General features: G+C 43.0%; 2 protein-coding genes across 5 annotated transcripts in view; one reads left to right on the top strand and one right to left on the bottom strand.

The window, feature by feature from the left end:
• The first annotated feature begins 1,774 nt into the window (after window positions 1-1,774).
• On the top strand, window positions 1,775-10,146 carry HPF1 (histone PARylation factor 1). Its single transcript, XM_074866470.1, has 8 exons — window positions 1,775-1,866; window positions 3,076-3,235; window positions 4,824-5,010; window positions 5,496-5,594; window positions 6,638-6,788; window positions 7,492-7,579; window positions 8,199-8,371; window positions 9,857-10,146. The coding sequence occupies exons 1-8, from the start codon at window positions 1,810-1,812 to the stop codon at window positions 9,986-9,988; spliced, it is 1,047 nt and encodes a 348-aa protein (XP_074722571.1). The 5' UTR covers window positions 1,775-1,809; the 3' UTR covers window positions 9,989-10,146.
• A 2,239-nt stretch (window positions 10,147-12,385) lies between these two features.
• Window positions 12,386-15,809, bottom strand: part of CLCN3 (chloride voltage-gated channel 3) — an 82,406-nt gene continuing 78,982 nt past the window's right edge. For all 4 annotated transcript variants that reach the window (XM_074866474.1, XM_074866472.1, XM_074866473.1 and 1 more), the window contains one exon: window positions 12,386-15,509. In XM_074866474.1, the coding sequence (XP_074722575.1) occupies window positions 15,419-15,509 (91 nt within the window). In that variant the 3' untranslated portion in view covers window positions 12,386-15,418. The remainder of the gene's footprint in view (window positions 15,510-15,809) is intronic.

A 15,809-nucleotide genomic window follows, 5' to 3' on the forward strand; every position in this document is an offset into this window, starting at 1 on the left:
TCCTTCAGGTGCCATTTCGTCTAGCCTCCACTATGGTTAAGGTTTGGTATACTAGAAATTATGGAGTGAGACTAGTATTAGAAAGTGTTTCCCAAAGAAACCTCAGAGCAGTACTCTTCACACTTTTCAGGAAGAAAATTAGGTTTGTGGTTTCTTAGTGAGCTTTTGTACCCCGCTTCTGCTTAACCTCAGGTGATGAAACTTAATTCATCCCTTAAGGATTGGATTTGAAATTTAATATTCCTTCCTTATATGTGCAGCATTTTAGTAAGCAATTTAAGGTGTATGTTGATTCAAACAACAGTTTTTCCAGCTGAAGGAGGAGACTTTGTCACAGATTGTCCTGCATCTATATGATATCAACCCATGGTTTCTATGAAGGGCCTAGCTGTTTTTACATACAGGAAATAACATCATTAGTCAGGATCAAGTTTCCTGTGACGTTGTGTGTAACTCTTAATAGTGAATGCTGTAGACAGACTTAAAATTATCAAGTCTTTTGTGTTAGTCACAGAACTGTCTATGTCATACGTGGTTGAAAGGCACTGCAGCTTATTCCTAAACCTAAACTAATAATCCATACCACAGCAAATATTTACACCTTTAATGGATTGCAAGATTAAAAAAACCCACTGGAATTTTGCCATATATGCATCTTTGCATACCATAAAGGACTCCTGTAGCTAAATTACATTATGCTTCTTTAAATAAACCCACTGCAATCTGACTTACTGAAAAAAAAAACCGCAAAGGTTTATATATAACCAGCATCCCACTGCCACCTCCTGTGCTATTGGTTTTCTAGGCCTTTTTCTACGCAAAGCATTTCAGCAATATCCTTAAATGAGTGGATGTTGCATAATATGATTATGTGCTTTCCTAAATCGAGGAATGTGTCCCACTTGCTACATATTACACGCTGCTGCCTTGATTCTTTCATTGGAAATTATGTGATGACACTTCTATATTCCTGGCAGCTGTCAAATGCTAAAGCAGAGGCTTAGGGGATTGGGTATTTTTCCCCTTTTTCTGTGTATTGAAAACTAGTATTGCATCTTCGCTCTCTTATGCCTTCAGCTCTGAAGGGGAAGATTACATTTGGTTCAGGTAATCTTGTTTTCTCTCTCATTCCAATATACTGCCCTAACTTGTATTACAGGAATCTGCACGTACGTGTAATTAGAAAAATCAGCCTCGAACCGTGAGGTGAGGCAACCTACCACTGAGGAAACATGGCTGTAAGCTTCCCGACTCCATCTCTAGCCCCCAGCTCCAGCCACAGATGTGTTCGCAGCCGCGGGTTACCTGCGGCCGTTCTGTTCCCCCCTCGGACGCTGCAGTGCTTGCTCTGGCGGGGGGCTCACAGCCTACAGCCTGCGCCCCCTCTAATCCCCCTTCTCCTGCCAGCCAGCTCCGCAACAGGCCGGCTCCTGAGCTGACGCGCAGATACACAACTGCCCACTGTCCTTGTAAAGGCGCTTATTCACCTTGCAGCAAGGTGCTACGTGGGGCGGGAAGGCGCCGCGCCCCTCCGCCGCCGGCTCCTCGGGCTGCGGCTCCGGCCCCTCCGCGCGGGGGCAGGCGGACTGCGAGGCCCCTCCTCTCTCCCCGAGACACCCGCTAACCGGCTCCCTCGGGGCCGCTGCCCCCGGCGCCGCCGCCACCCTTCTACAGCTGGCGCCGGCCGCGGCTCGAGGGGGGTGTGGGCGTGGCCGGCCAGGCGCGCGCCGCCGCCCGCGCACGCGCGGAGGCGCGGCGCGCGACCTCGGAAGCGGCGGGCGGGGCGGGCGCGATGCGGCCGGCGGGAGCATGACAGGTGGCGGGAAGCGGAGGCCGCGCGGCGCGGCGGGCCCGGCCGGCGAGCAGGTGGCCGTTAGCGGGCGCGCGCGGGGCGGGCGGGTCGCCGCGCCTGAGGGGGCCGAGCCTGCCGGCGGGACACGGCCCGGCGCGGGGTGGCGGGGCCCGGCCTCGCGGGGCGGGCAGCCGCGGCCTGAGGCAGCCCCGGGCCGGGGGGCGAGCTCCGAGGGCCGCGGTCGTGGGGCCGTAGGCCTGAATGGGCGCGGATGCCTTGTCGTGGCGCCGGGCCTCCACCTCCTCGCCCCTCGTTCTGGTTTGCTCCGTGGCTCTGAGGAAAGCCCTTGGGCCCCTCGTTCTCCGACACGGGAGCCTCTCCTCTCCTCTCCACCCGGGCTTCTCCCGGGTGACCGCCGCGTCTCAGGTGGGCTGTAAACAGCAACGCCCCAGCCTCCTCATCCTCCCGGGATGGCCGCGGCTAGGAGCGGGCACTCGTGGTGTGCCTAAGTACCTGATGGCGGCCCACTTAAGAGGTGAAATGCCTGCCTCACTGTACTGTCCTCACAAGAGAAAAGAAACCTTGACATTTTTTTAAAAAGCTATTATTATTCTTTAAAACGGGTGTAATTATTCCTGCCGATTCGTGGAGCCTTGCATGGGAATGAGGTAGTTGAGGTTACCCTTGAGCGGTGTGCATGCTTGAATGTAGCCTGTTTCGGTTCATGTTACTTGAGTTTTTTTGAAATAACTTTAGGCTACTTTTAAAACGTTGTGCTGTAAACTGCACCGGTTCAGATGTTGAATAGATAAGTAGTTCAGATAGCAGAGACTTAGAGGATTTTTGTTACATCATTTAACCAGACGTGACAAAATAATATCCCTACTTCAAACTGTCTGGAAAACACATGAGTCTCTTGGATGCAAGCTGCTGTGTAATTGGAAATTGGCATTTTAAAATAATGTAGAACTTGGATTAAACTTTGGGATTACTTAGTCCTTTACTTGATGAACTAATAAAAGCACTTGTCTTGGTTATATTGAGCCATTAGTATTGAAGTAGCACTTTTCTATTTCGTACATGTTTAGCACATATCTCGGATAATGCACTTTTAAGCGATTCTCTCCAAAATAGATAGTCTAATCAGTATATATGCTGGTTTAAGTAACAAGCATGACTTAATCATTGTTCCTCCATTTAATACAGATGCTTTGTAAAATCATTCAGTAGAACTGACAGAAAGCAACTAAATGAACTTTGGTTCTGCTTTTTCTTATCTGCAGTGTGAAAAAAATGGAGATGTCAAGAAGAGAAGGTCAAATCAGGCAGATATCCCCGATAGTCTTCGTCAAGAAGCAGAAACATGCTATCGGCTTAAACTGCCCGAAGACTTCTATCAGTTTTGGAAGTTTTGTGAGGAACTAGATCCTGAGAAACCAAGTGGTGGGTTTTAAAGTATTTTTTGCCTTTTCTAACTTTCACTTTCAAAAACTGCCTGAAGGCAGGCAAACTGGAGGTGGTCAGATGTGTTCTAATGTGCTTCAGCTTACAGCTAAGATGCAGGATATTTACATGAGTGTAAACAGGAATACTGGAGATCATCACAAAGATGTCAGTACACTTCAAGCTTTCTAAAATACAGTTACTTAAATTATGTAATGCAAAGGGACTAAATGTTGTCTAAATCTGCCTTTCTTGCAAGTACATCTGAAATGTTTAGTATGGAACTGAAGTTTCCTTATATCAATCCAGGTTTCAATTTCCCCAGATGTATTATATAACAGAATGTGGCATCCCTGAGTGCTCTAGAAATGACAGTTTCTTTTTAGAATCGTAGAATGGTTTGGGTTGGAAGGGACTTTTAAAGGTCAGCTAATCCAACCCTTCTGTCATGAGCAGGGACATCTTCAACTAGATCAGGTTGCTCAGAGCCCCGTCCAACCTGACCTTGAATGTTACCAGGGAGGGGGCACCCACAGCTTCTCTGGGAAACCTCTTCCAGTGTTTCATCACCCTCATCGTAAAAAATGTCTTCCTTATATCCAGTCTGAATCTACTCTATTTTTAGTTTAAAACAATTACCCTTGTCCTATCACAACAGGCCCTACTAAAAAGTCTGTCCCCATCTTATAAGCCCCCTTTAGGTATTGGAAGGCTGCTGTAAGGTCTCCCCGGAGCTGCCTTTTCTCCAGGCTGAACAACCCCAACTCTCTCAGCCTGTCCTCACAGGGGAGGTGCTCCAGCCCCCTGATCATCTTCGTGGCCTCCTCTGGACCCACTCAAGCAGGTCCATGTCCTTCTTATGTTGGGGGCCCCAGAGCTGGACACAGTACTGCAGGTGGGGTCTCATGAGAGTAGAGCAGAGGGGGAGAATCACCTCCCTTGACCTGCTGGCCACGCTTCTTTTGATGCAGCCCAGGATACAGTTGGCTTTCTGGGCTGCAAGTACATGTTGCCAGCTCATGTCCAGCTTTTCATCCACCACTACCCCCAAGTCTTTCTCCACAGGGCTGCTCTCAATCCCTTCATCCCCCAGCCTGTGTTCATACTGGGGGTTGCCCTGACCCATGTGCAGGACCTTGCACTTGACCTTGTCGAACCTCATGAGGTTCACATGGGCCCTCTTCTCGAGCTTGTCCAGGTCCCTCTGAATGGCATCCTGTCCCTCAGGCGTGTCAACCACAGCATGCAGGTTGGTGTCAGCAAACTTGCTGAGGGTGCACTTGATCCCACTGTCTGTGTTATTGATGAAGATACTAAAAAGTACTGGTCCCAGTATGGCCACCTGAGGGACACAGCTTGTCACCACCGATCTCCGTTCGGACATTGAACCATTGACCACTACTTAGGAGGACTGCAATAAGCTAACTCTTGAATGATAACTGAATAAAAGAATGCCTCAGCTTTCATTGTCTTGTAAACAGTGTTTGTTTGGATTTGTGGAAGCTTTTGGTACCTGAGTGACACGGGAACTTCTTGGTTTAGATATGCATCCACCAGAAAGTAAACCTGTTCATGCTTGGCTTTTCAGATGCACTTGTGTCAAGTGTTGGACTTACGCTGGTTGGACCATATGATATTCTTGCTGGAAAACACAAAAAAGCAAAATCAACAGATCTGGACTTCAATCTTCATTGGAGGTTCTTCTATGATCCCCCAGAATTCCAGACTATACTTGTCGGGGATAGCAAAACACAGTATCACATGGGATATTTCAGGTATCTTATTTAATACGTGCTCTTGCTGGACTATAACTATGTGTAGCTTTTTCTCCTCTTTTTTTCCACAAGATAGGATTTGAGAATTGTGTGCTATCACCAAAAAAGAATCTTTCTCTACTGTAATAGTATATTAACACATGGGTCGATATCTTTTTTACAAAAGATCACAGATATTGAAGACTAAATTTAAATACTTAGTACCAACCCTCCAGGGCACCTTCACTTATTATTAATTACATTTTGCCATGATACTTAGAAGAAAAAAATCAAGCCTTATGAAATAAAGGGGATGTGTTCTGTCTATATGTATTGATACAAGCTCCTTTCAAAGCTATGCTGTTAGATTTTAGAGCTTTACATCTAAGGATGTTTCTTAGGTTTCTGAAAGAGATGGCAGCATGGCGAAGAGGGGAATTAATTTTACTTTGAAATAAGAGAAATGGACACAGCTTCACTATTTCTGTGTACTTTTTCATAATTAGGGATGTGCCAGATGAGCTTCCAGTGTGGGTTGGTGCAAATGAAGCTAAGAAGGGCTGTGCGATTTCACAAGTTGGTGATAATGTCTTTGCCGCAGTCAAGTAAGGTTCATATTTACTTTTATTTATGAAGAGTAGAGTAGAAGAGAAACCATTAATTGGGAGATGTGATGTGGAATAATGCAGCTAACTTGTGTATCTTTCTTTCTCAAGAAACCCTCACTTCTGCTCCTGCAGGCAGTTTTAAGGTACTCTCAAAAGCCTTAAGAGGCTTCTTGGTAGTGTTTTCCTGTTACAAGTGAAATAGATAAGTGTTAATTATCTCATCGTCGAAATACATTGGCAGGGATACATTCTATAGGGAAAAAAAAAAAGCCCACTAGGTGTGTTAAAATACTTTATAAGTAAAGAAAGGGCATCTCAAACAGTGGTGAGGGAAATTTGCATATTGTACTAAATGAGTAGAGTCTAGCTTGTGTCTTGCCAACATAAACAAAAATAATGTATTTTTATGATGAGTAACTACAAGAAGTACCATTTCTGACCTAGGGCAGGATAACATTTATATGGATATGTAATTCAGTATGATTCATGAAGCTTTACATGGTCCTCATCATGAATGCAAACAACAGGTTTCATCACCTGTTGGTTAAAAATGGAAAGCTCTCTACAGACAGACGTGTGTCAGTAAGTGAAAGCATACTGAAAAGTAGCTTTTGCAAAAGATTCCTTGTGTAGTGCAGAGTTAAACAAGGACACTTGTTTTGAAAGCACTGTGATGAAACTCACAAATATGTATTTATTGTGCACGACTTGGATGTCAAATAGTTTATATGGCACTGGAGCAGCAAACTGAGTTCTTAAGATAGAAAGATGAGCAGCTACCAAGTCCAGGAGAATCTTCAGCACCTGCAGGTTGTATAAACTGGACTGTAATGCAAGTACAGATAGGAAATGCCAAAGTACTGTCTGTGCCAAACTTCTTTTCTTTCTTGTTGTTAAGAGGCTTGCATTCCCAAGTCTATGTGTATAAATAAACCCATGACTGCTAATCATTAGAAGATGTGGAGGTTTAGTGATTAGAAGGCTATTCATTTGTTTGTGTTCTGTTAAGCTCTCTTAAGACATGTTTCTTCTGTTTGCAGACTATTTTTGTCAAAAAAACTTAAGGAAGTGACTGATAAAAAGAAAAATGCTATTTTGAAAGACATAGATGAAAAACTAACAAGAACAGCAAAAGAACTGGGTTATTCTCTGGAACAAAAAACCATGAAGATGAAACAGAGAGATAAGAAAGTATGACTTTCCTGATCCACTGGAGAGAACTAAGTTCTGTTAAACTTTTTTCATTTACTTGCCTGTTATTTTTTGTTTTTCCTCCTAGTCAGTAAGGATGCTTCATTTAGGAATTTCCAGAGCTCATCAGTGCTCTCTAAAACTTCAGGAGAGGGAAGATTAGTACAAGTGTGTTCCAAATAATGGGATTAAATCAAAATACTCTAGTTTTGTAAACCATAGTTCAGCATTCAATTAAAAAAAAAAAAAAAACAATAAGGGAAATAGTCTAAAAAGTAAAACAAATGGGGAGCATGGAAAAAACTTCTTCAAAGTGAAGATTCATGTAAACAGTTGGGTTGGATCTATTGGAAACTGGACCATTAAGGATGATACGGATTAGTAATAGAGGTTTTTTGCATACCTATGAGAAATAATTATGGTAAGAGGTGACTAAACAAATGTAGTACAGTGCTACACAAGTGACTACAAGGGTTCCTAGGTTTTGGAACTTGACTGAAATGGAGTTTCCAGTTATTTTAAACTGCAGTACTTAAAAGTAACTGCTATATAATTTGAAACTAAGTAGATGTCCTGGAGCCTGGACACTATATTAAGGTTGACTACCAGCAGTCAGATGCTAATGTTGTTCAGTGAGGTGAGTGATTCTGTGTCACAGAATTGACTTACAGTGCTGTATCCAATTTCCTGTCTTTTTATTTAGGTGGTGACCAAAGCATTTCATGGAGCAGGCCTAGTTGTTCCTGTAGACAAAAATGATGTCGGATACAGAGAACTTCCTGAAACAAATGGTAAATCTCTTGTTTGCTATATTATTCTGCTTTATTTAAGTAAACAACCTTCAGTCACACAGCTACTCTGCAAAACCCAAACTGCATTTATATTTCCTACTTGAAGAATATGAGCAGTAGGAGTAAAAGGCAGAAGTCTTAACCATCACACTTGCGCTCAAAGTATTTTCTTTAAATGAACCAGATGACAATCAGTGAGACATGCTAAATCTGAAATAATTCCTGAAGAAGTAGTTTAGACAACCTTCTCTTTTGTACTGGCACAGCCATGCAGGAAGTAGGTCCAAAAAACTGATCTACATTCAGGGACTTGTGGGTTTATTTCTTATCCCCCCCTCTTCTCCCAGTGTTGTTCTAACCAGAATCAGTTCCCTGATGCAAGTTAAGCACACAAATGCTTGTCTCTGTATGGGGAGCAGACACGGATGGGCACGGGGCAAGAATGAGCAGCAAAGCAAAAGGGGAGGCTTTTTCACCAGCCGTTTTTTATTTAGTCTTAATCTTCTCTTAGTCTTCACTTAAGCGTGACACACAGGTATGTTTTGGCCACAGACTTCTTCTGTGCAATATTAAATTTCTTTATTTAAACATCTAAATATTTCTGCTTTTCTTTTTGCAGCTAATCTTAAAAAGATTTGTAAGGCCATTGTTGATGCTCCTACTGATGATGAGAGACTGAAGGCCTTTGCCCCCATTCAAGAGATGCTGACCTTTGTTCAGTTTGCTAATGATGAGTGTGACTATGGAATGGGGTATGAACTGGGCATGGACCTGTTTTGCTATGGATCCCATGTGAGTACTACAACAATCATACTTTACAAAATTGTGCATGACTTTATGCATGGACCAGGAGTTGTCCTGTGTTGTAGATCTTTATTCCCAACTCGTATCACGTAATTATCCCTAGGAGTCATGAAAGTCTACAAGAATATTCTTAATTCGTGTAGGCTGTTAAAAAGTCACTCTTAAAAATAAGCTGATTGATTTAGTAGCGCTTAATCACACATGAAGATTCTACTTAACAGTTTTTCTTCTGTATTAGCCACTGCCCCACTGATGAAAAGGGTCATGTCTGTAATAAATCTATGGCTAGGAGAGAACATAAAAAGAAGCTTTAACATCAGTGGAATATGAATGGATGGTCATAGAAACACCCCTGTAAAATAGCTTTTAGTAAAAACAGTATTGGCTATGGGGTGCTCCAAAGTATCGTGTAGAGAGATAAAAAACTTGCAGTGCTAAATGTAGGCCCAAAAATGTTTGTGTTAAACGCTAGTTAAAATACTTGGCCACTGAAACGAAGGAAAATTCACTGCTCTTTCCATACACTGTTAAATTACTAATGTGTTTCTTAGATTTCCTGCCCTGCTCTCCTAAATTCCCTACAGCATCTGAGAATGTGTTGTGTTTTCCTCCGATACCCTGATTATTTAGGACTGACCCTTCCTTTGGTGACTGCTGGCTCAGCTGCTTAATTCCTTCCTACATCTATGTGGAAGGGCAGTGAAGGAAGAAACAGTTCCAGTTGGCTGAGTGGGTGGGGGCAAACCCTCATCTTTCAGGCTTCATGGTTCTCAGCACATGAGATTAACTCCTGCAGTGACAAACTAAGTCTTTACAACACTGTGACATGTCCTGATACCTATCTTATGCAGCAGTTTGAAACAGCTGTAATTTGGCAGCTGTTTTCTAAAAATAGAAACTCTATTTCATTTTGTAGTTTAGTAAACAGAAGGGAAAAACAGTGGCTTTGCACATAAATAACACCATGGTTGGCTCCCAGCGTTTTTGCCTGTCTGTAAATACTTGGAGGCTTTCTGGTTCTGGCTGGAGCCTGGTTGTCCTCTTGCTTGGGGCCAGCAAAAAGACAGACACTTGATCTGTAGCCCAAGACATGGGAAAGGACTTAAACTCCCTTCAGAGGCGAGGTAGAGGGAGGCTACAGGTACAGTAACCATAGCCAATGCTAAATAAGCTCTGGCTTCTATACATTTGAAGCACTTAAATGGTTACTGTAAGTACTGTCACAATCCCCTCAAGCTGTGGAGTGTGGCAGGGCAGGGGCCTTCAGCCGCCTTAACAGTAGTTAAGCCTTAACAGTAGTTAGTGTCTCCTGCACTGCTAAAGGCAGATCTCCAGGTGCAGGGGACCAGCCCGGCCTCGCTGTGGCTGCTGGGGGCGCAGCAGGCCGTGCTCAGCCAGGCGGCGAAGCCCAGAGGTAGGAAAAAAAGGCCCTGCCCCCTGCGGGGCCGCTCGCGTTTTCCCTCTCGCCCGCAGTACTTCCACAAGACGGTGGGCCAGCTGCTGCCCCTGGCCTACAGCCTGCTGCGGAGGGACCTCTTCGCCGAGATCATCGCGTCGCACCTGGCCCGCCGGCGGGAGGAGGAGGTGGACCAGCTCCGGCGCTGAGCCGGGCACCCGTGCCCCCGGCGGCGGCCGCCCTTGTCTTCTCGGGCGCGGGCTTTGCTTTGGCTTCTGTGGGTGTTTGTGCTTATGTTAGTTTGTTTCTGGGGTTTGGTTTTGTACTCCGTGGCGGCCCCGCGGTCAGTAAAGCTTTTCTAAGGAAGGAGGCGCCTCCGCGTGCTGCCTGTTCGCGCGACCCCCGGGGGGGGGGGGGGGGGGGGGGGCGGCGCTACGCACGCGCAGAGCGGCTGCTGAGAGGCGTCACGTGCCGCCACTGCGGCAGCCGGCGGGCGGAAGTCAGTGCGCGTGACGCCGCGGAGGGGGCGGGCGTGGCGGCCCCGAGGCCACGCCTCCGGGCGGGCCGCCGCTCCGCCGCCAGGGGGCGGCAGCGGGGGGCGGGCGCTGGCACCGTGAGCGCGGTCGCCGCCGCTGCCTGCGGCTGCGGCGCAGCACAGCTGCAGTACGGTGTTGTCCGCGCCGGGCTGTTCCCTATGGCCCAGCCTGAAGCTCAACCTCGGCCGGCGCGTGTTACCAACAGCCAAGGAAGCACAGAAAGGGCAGGCTACTACTTTACATTCCTCAGAGAAGCTGCAGGCACTGGGGAAGTGATTCAGTCATGGACTTGTCTGGTGCACTCAGTTGCAATCAGCTGCTTACTTACACCTACCAAACCCTATTTCCTTCCTCTTGGTGATTTTTACTGCCATTACACACTTCCTCAATTATGTCCCACCACATAGGTAAAAAACTCAGTTACAGCAGCATTGCCTTTTGCATTATAACAAAGCACTAAATATGGTCTCAATCTGCTGGAGGAGGCTCAATTAACAGGAAACAAATAGGATTAAAAAAACAGCTAACTGGCATTACAAGATAAATTAGAAATTCCACTGCAGTTACTACCTTATTGGTCAGATGGACTCATACCTTGTGTTCACTAATCTGGACTTCTAAAATAGAATCAAAGTGATTTTGTACAAGATGCAAATAATTGTTTTGAAGTTCATTGGTCAACTGCTCTATTTTATTGTTACTACACCTAGAGTTTTATTCTCAGGCAACTGCTTGAAATAACAGCCCAGAAACAAGTGGAAAGTAACACTTGCTCTTACTCAACAGGCCTGCCACCCTACAGTGACGTGACTTCTCTTCTAGCAGTTCACATCATTACTAATGACGATAGTACTATTAATGAAGATTATAGGCCACTAGGCACCATGCTCAGATTTCAAAGTTTCCCTCCTTTTTAGCAGACTATTGTACCACCAATGATCCTTTCCAGAATAAACTAATACATAATTCAAAATGTAGGTTCAAGTGGTGCAAAAGTGTATCTTGAATTTTAAATGACAAAGGTAATCATTGTATGCCACATCTACTTTTGTAAATTTGACAACCCCACCCCTTTCAGCATATAAATGTTCCATTTATTCAAACATAAGCACAAGTTTACATGGACTTCTTTATGTTTTAAACATTTCGGTCTCATTTCCCCCTTACTTTTTAGGTTCCAAGCAGAAGAGACCTTCATATTAACGCCCCATAAATCATACAAGTAACAAAAAAGTATTCACCTTTTGCACTGGTATTTAAATATGAACTTAAATCTGCAAAAAGGGAGACCTTAGTATGGAATTTCCAGTCTTGTCTATTAACCTCTTATTGAGAAGGAAAGTGTTACACCAACTGAAAAAGTACATCATTAAATGGGGGACAGAATTTTTAGTAGGGCCTGTAGTGATAGGACAAGGGGTAATGGTTTTAAACTGAAAGAGGGTGGATTCAGACTAGATATAAGGAAGAAATTCTGCACTGTGAAGATGGTGAGACACTGGAACAGGTTGCCCAGAGCAGCTGTGGCTGCCCCCTCCCTGGCAGTGTTCAAGGCCAGGTTGGACGGGGCTTTGAGCAACCTGGTCTAGTGGAAGGTGTCCCTGCCTATGGCAGGGGGGTTGGAACTAAATGATCTTTAAGGTCCCCTCTAACCCAAACCATTCTATAAACAGTTACAGCATGAACTATTCTATCACCAGATGTCTAAATATCTTAAGTGTGGGGTTTTTTTAAACCAGAGGTGCTACAAATTTACTGTGTAGAAACTACATCATTTTGGCTTTCAGACAGTAAAATCATCATCTACTTTTAACTCTCTTAAATCAGGAAGCCACTATTCTATAATTAAAACAATTTTTTTAAATGTCATTTTTTGGGAAAAAAGCCCTGATCTGTTTGGGGTGATCTGGCTACTGGTTTGTAGCCAAGTACTAGGCAATACAAAGCCTGCATCTCCTAAAATTCAGTATTTGTTACCTGCTTACCAGTTTTGTCTGTAAAATTCCTAGCTTTTCATTTTCTCTCAGGGAAAATAAATTTAAAAATCAACACAAACATGACAGAACAATAAATGGTCATACAGAAGTTTTTAATGTTTGATTAAATCATCACAGTAATTAGAATTTTTACTGTAATGATATGCAGCTCTACCACACTATTATAAATAAAAACATTAAGATCAATATTAAATACAGCTCTAGGCAACATCACAGATTAACAAAGAATGCATTCTTCATGAACCAGTAATTGAATGGTTTAAAAAAAAAAAATGCTGACACTTTTCCCCCTCCCATCCATCACATTTTTTTTCAAATTATTAACTTGAGTAAGGCGCTGGAAGTTTTATGTTAGAAAATTTTTGTTGCACAGCACAGGCACACATACTTCGTCATCAGAACCTCTAATGTATGTTTACCAGAAGACATTTTAAATGTCAACAGGGAAAGCTTAGCAGGTAAGAGCAGAGTTGCACAATTTATATGCAGCACTCAGGATCCATACTGAAAATATAAAACACAGCAGGTGTGTGAACTGTAATTCAGACAGTACAGTCTGTAGAAGGAGGTGGAAGTTAATCCAGTACACACAGCAGTGTTTTATGAGAACATGAGACACGGCAGAGGTTTCAAACTGATATAAAGCAATTTTCATACATGGAGTGCATTTATATTCTTCCACTGTAGAAAAAAAATTAGATCGCACAAATCGCCATCACAGACAACTTCCAGAGCTGCCTTCTCTAAATGGGCCAAATCCTGCTCTTTGTGAAGTTCTTCTGTAAAGCTTCTTCAGGCTTATGCAATTGAAATTTTGTACCACGAAACTGCGCAGTTTTGAACCACTAGCACTGACTTCATGTGGAAGAATAGAGCTAGTTGCTGCCCCACTCCCGTTTTAACACACCTTGATTCCCTGTTTCAGTTCCAAACCTGGTTTTAATACAGGGGCTCATCACCATGAGCCCACTGGCACATTTCACTTTCTACTGGGTCCAGTTGCTCCAAGAGATGAGATGATGAGATGGCAGTTTAATACTCAGAAAAATCGGTAAAAATTCAGCAGCACACTTAAGCACAGGCATTATTTTGGAGTTTACCAAAAGTACCAGAATTTCAGTCCAGTATGTTATTGTACTTAAGATAAAATAATACTGAGTACTTTGTGAAGAAAGACATTTGAGGTAACTGTGATGAATGCCTTAGAGATACCTAGGATTATTATTTTAGAGTTTTACCAGTTTTATGTTTGCAGTCTGGTGGGCGTAACTGTTAAAAGAAAGTTTATCTTGCCCCCTACTATAAAGCATGATTTTTGTCAGGTGGATTTCTTAAATTTTTCCTCCCTACTTTAGGCTTATAGCATATTGCCTTTCTTCCTCTGTATGTATTTGTGGTGGTGGTGGCTTGATAAAATGAAAATGAAACAAATTAATCTAGTGAGTGGAAAGAAAAAAGTAAACAAGTTAGGGATCTGTCACTTCACCTGCTAGCGTGTGTTGCTGCTGAATTTTAAAGTCCTGCCAAAGTTTCAAGTACTGGATTTGATTTTGCCCTGCTGCTCATCTTCTGTGGCTACATATCATTTATGCTTCTATAAACTTGGAAAAAGAAAAAAAAAAAAAAAAAAAGAGTCAAAAGCAATCTACTAATTATAGTTGCTTTCTTCCTATTATTTTTTAAACCCTGCAGTTTTTTTAAATAAAATTTTATTATTACTGTTCCAGTTATCTGCTAGTAAAGGAAAAAAGAAATCTCAAGGTAACGGCAGTGAAAGTTACATTTGAAAATTATCTTATATGCATGTTGGATCATAAAGAAACCATTTTGTTTAAACCCTTCATCTAGTTGTAAACATTTGCTAATCCTCCATTACTTGCAGAGGATTATGAATTATTCTATAAAATCACATTAAAAAGGTAATTAGTTATGTGAGATATTAACTGATTCATATTTAATAGATTTTTTTAATCCATACAAATATAAATAAAGAATGGTAAAACCTCAAGAAAAATAATATACATTTAGTGCAAGTTATGAGTTACATTTCTTCCTACCATGTCAGCAGTGGAACATCTTTTGTGAAGAAAAAATAAAAATGACCGTTCTCAAATTTTACAGGGGGGGAAGAAAGATCTCCAGTGTTGTAGCATGCAGTTTTTACCAGATACACGTATACAGAATTGTTCCAGCTCTTAACTAGTAGAATAGCAGTATTTTTCCTTATACTGCACAACATTGGTATATATCATAGTGTTTTCAATAATACAAAAATTGCATAAGACCAAGTCACATTATTGATATTTTCTGCAGCAAAAACAGTATTTTCCTTTGAAACGCTAGTTTCATCTGGTTTTAATTTTTCTCGTATCACACCAGCACATGGGTTGAAAGAAGTCTCGCACGGTTCTTGCGAGGTATTACCTGTTCAATCTGTTTTTGTCGCAGTGGATCTGTACTGCCCCAAGCATTTCATGATGTACAAACTTACACGTTTAATGGCACAAGAAAAACCTCCCTTCTTGTGATTGAACCTCAGTAACTCACAGTACATCTCAATATGAGAAACAACTGCTTCAAAAGGGCACACCAATTTTAAAGAGGCTTTGTTACGGCTCAGGAGAGAGAGAAATAAAGCTCTTCTGGAATGTAGAAAGGTGACGTGTAATAATTAATACGTTTCATGAGTTAACACAACAGTTTTCAATGGTAAAAAGGGCAAGACCTTTCAGTCTCCATAAGATGGCTCAATTCAGAACGATCCCTCCAGAAACAGGGACTAATAACACATCTCTTCAATGCTGAAGTACCAGGCTGGGGCTGGAGAATTGCGCCACCTCGCACGGCTCACCCGCTGCACTATCATGGCAGCCCTGATGTCTCGGGACGCATCCAGTGCAGGCCAGCGGCTCTCCCTTCCCACGCTCCCATCAGCCTTCCTCCTCGCCACATATTCCCCCAGACCAACTCCTGATTTCCAGCAGCACTGTTACGCAAAAACCCAGCTCTCGTCTCTGATTTTAGAAGTATCCCCCAGACTAAAGTGTTGTGCTATTCAACAAATGAACCTCCTCTTCCGTTTCCTCTCTCTCCTCAGCTATGGGTTTCAGTTGAACATTATTGAGGCGGGGTCTTGGTTTGCCGTCTGGGCCATATGACGGAGGATATCTTTTTTTGTTATAATGCCAAGGAGGCGCCTGAAAAGGATAAATGGAAGACTGACATTAATCCAAGCAGGAAAATAGTAAAGCAGAACAAATCTGTAGCCAAGTCCTTTTTGTTGACAGGAATAGAGCAAAAGTAAACAGCCTGATTTTCTTATTTAAACAAAAAACATTTTATTAATCAAAATATTGAGGAACCACCCATTTGTTAAAAGACAGCAATGCTGAGACACCATATCAGATGGTCTCTGACAGCTGTAGTCCATTTTAATGAAATACAAGTAATACAAGTAGAGCCCATGACAATTTTTATTTAACTTTTTGTTTCTACAA

This window comes from Strix uralensis, chromosome 4 (assembly GCF_047716275.1).
Source record: "Strix uralensis isolate ZFMK-TIS-50842 chromosome 4, bStrUra1, whole genome shotgun sequence".
Taxonomy (NCBI): Eukaryota; Metazoa; Chordata; class Aves; order Strigiformes; family Strigidae; genus Strix; species Strix uralensis.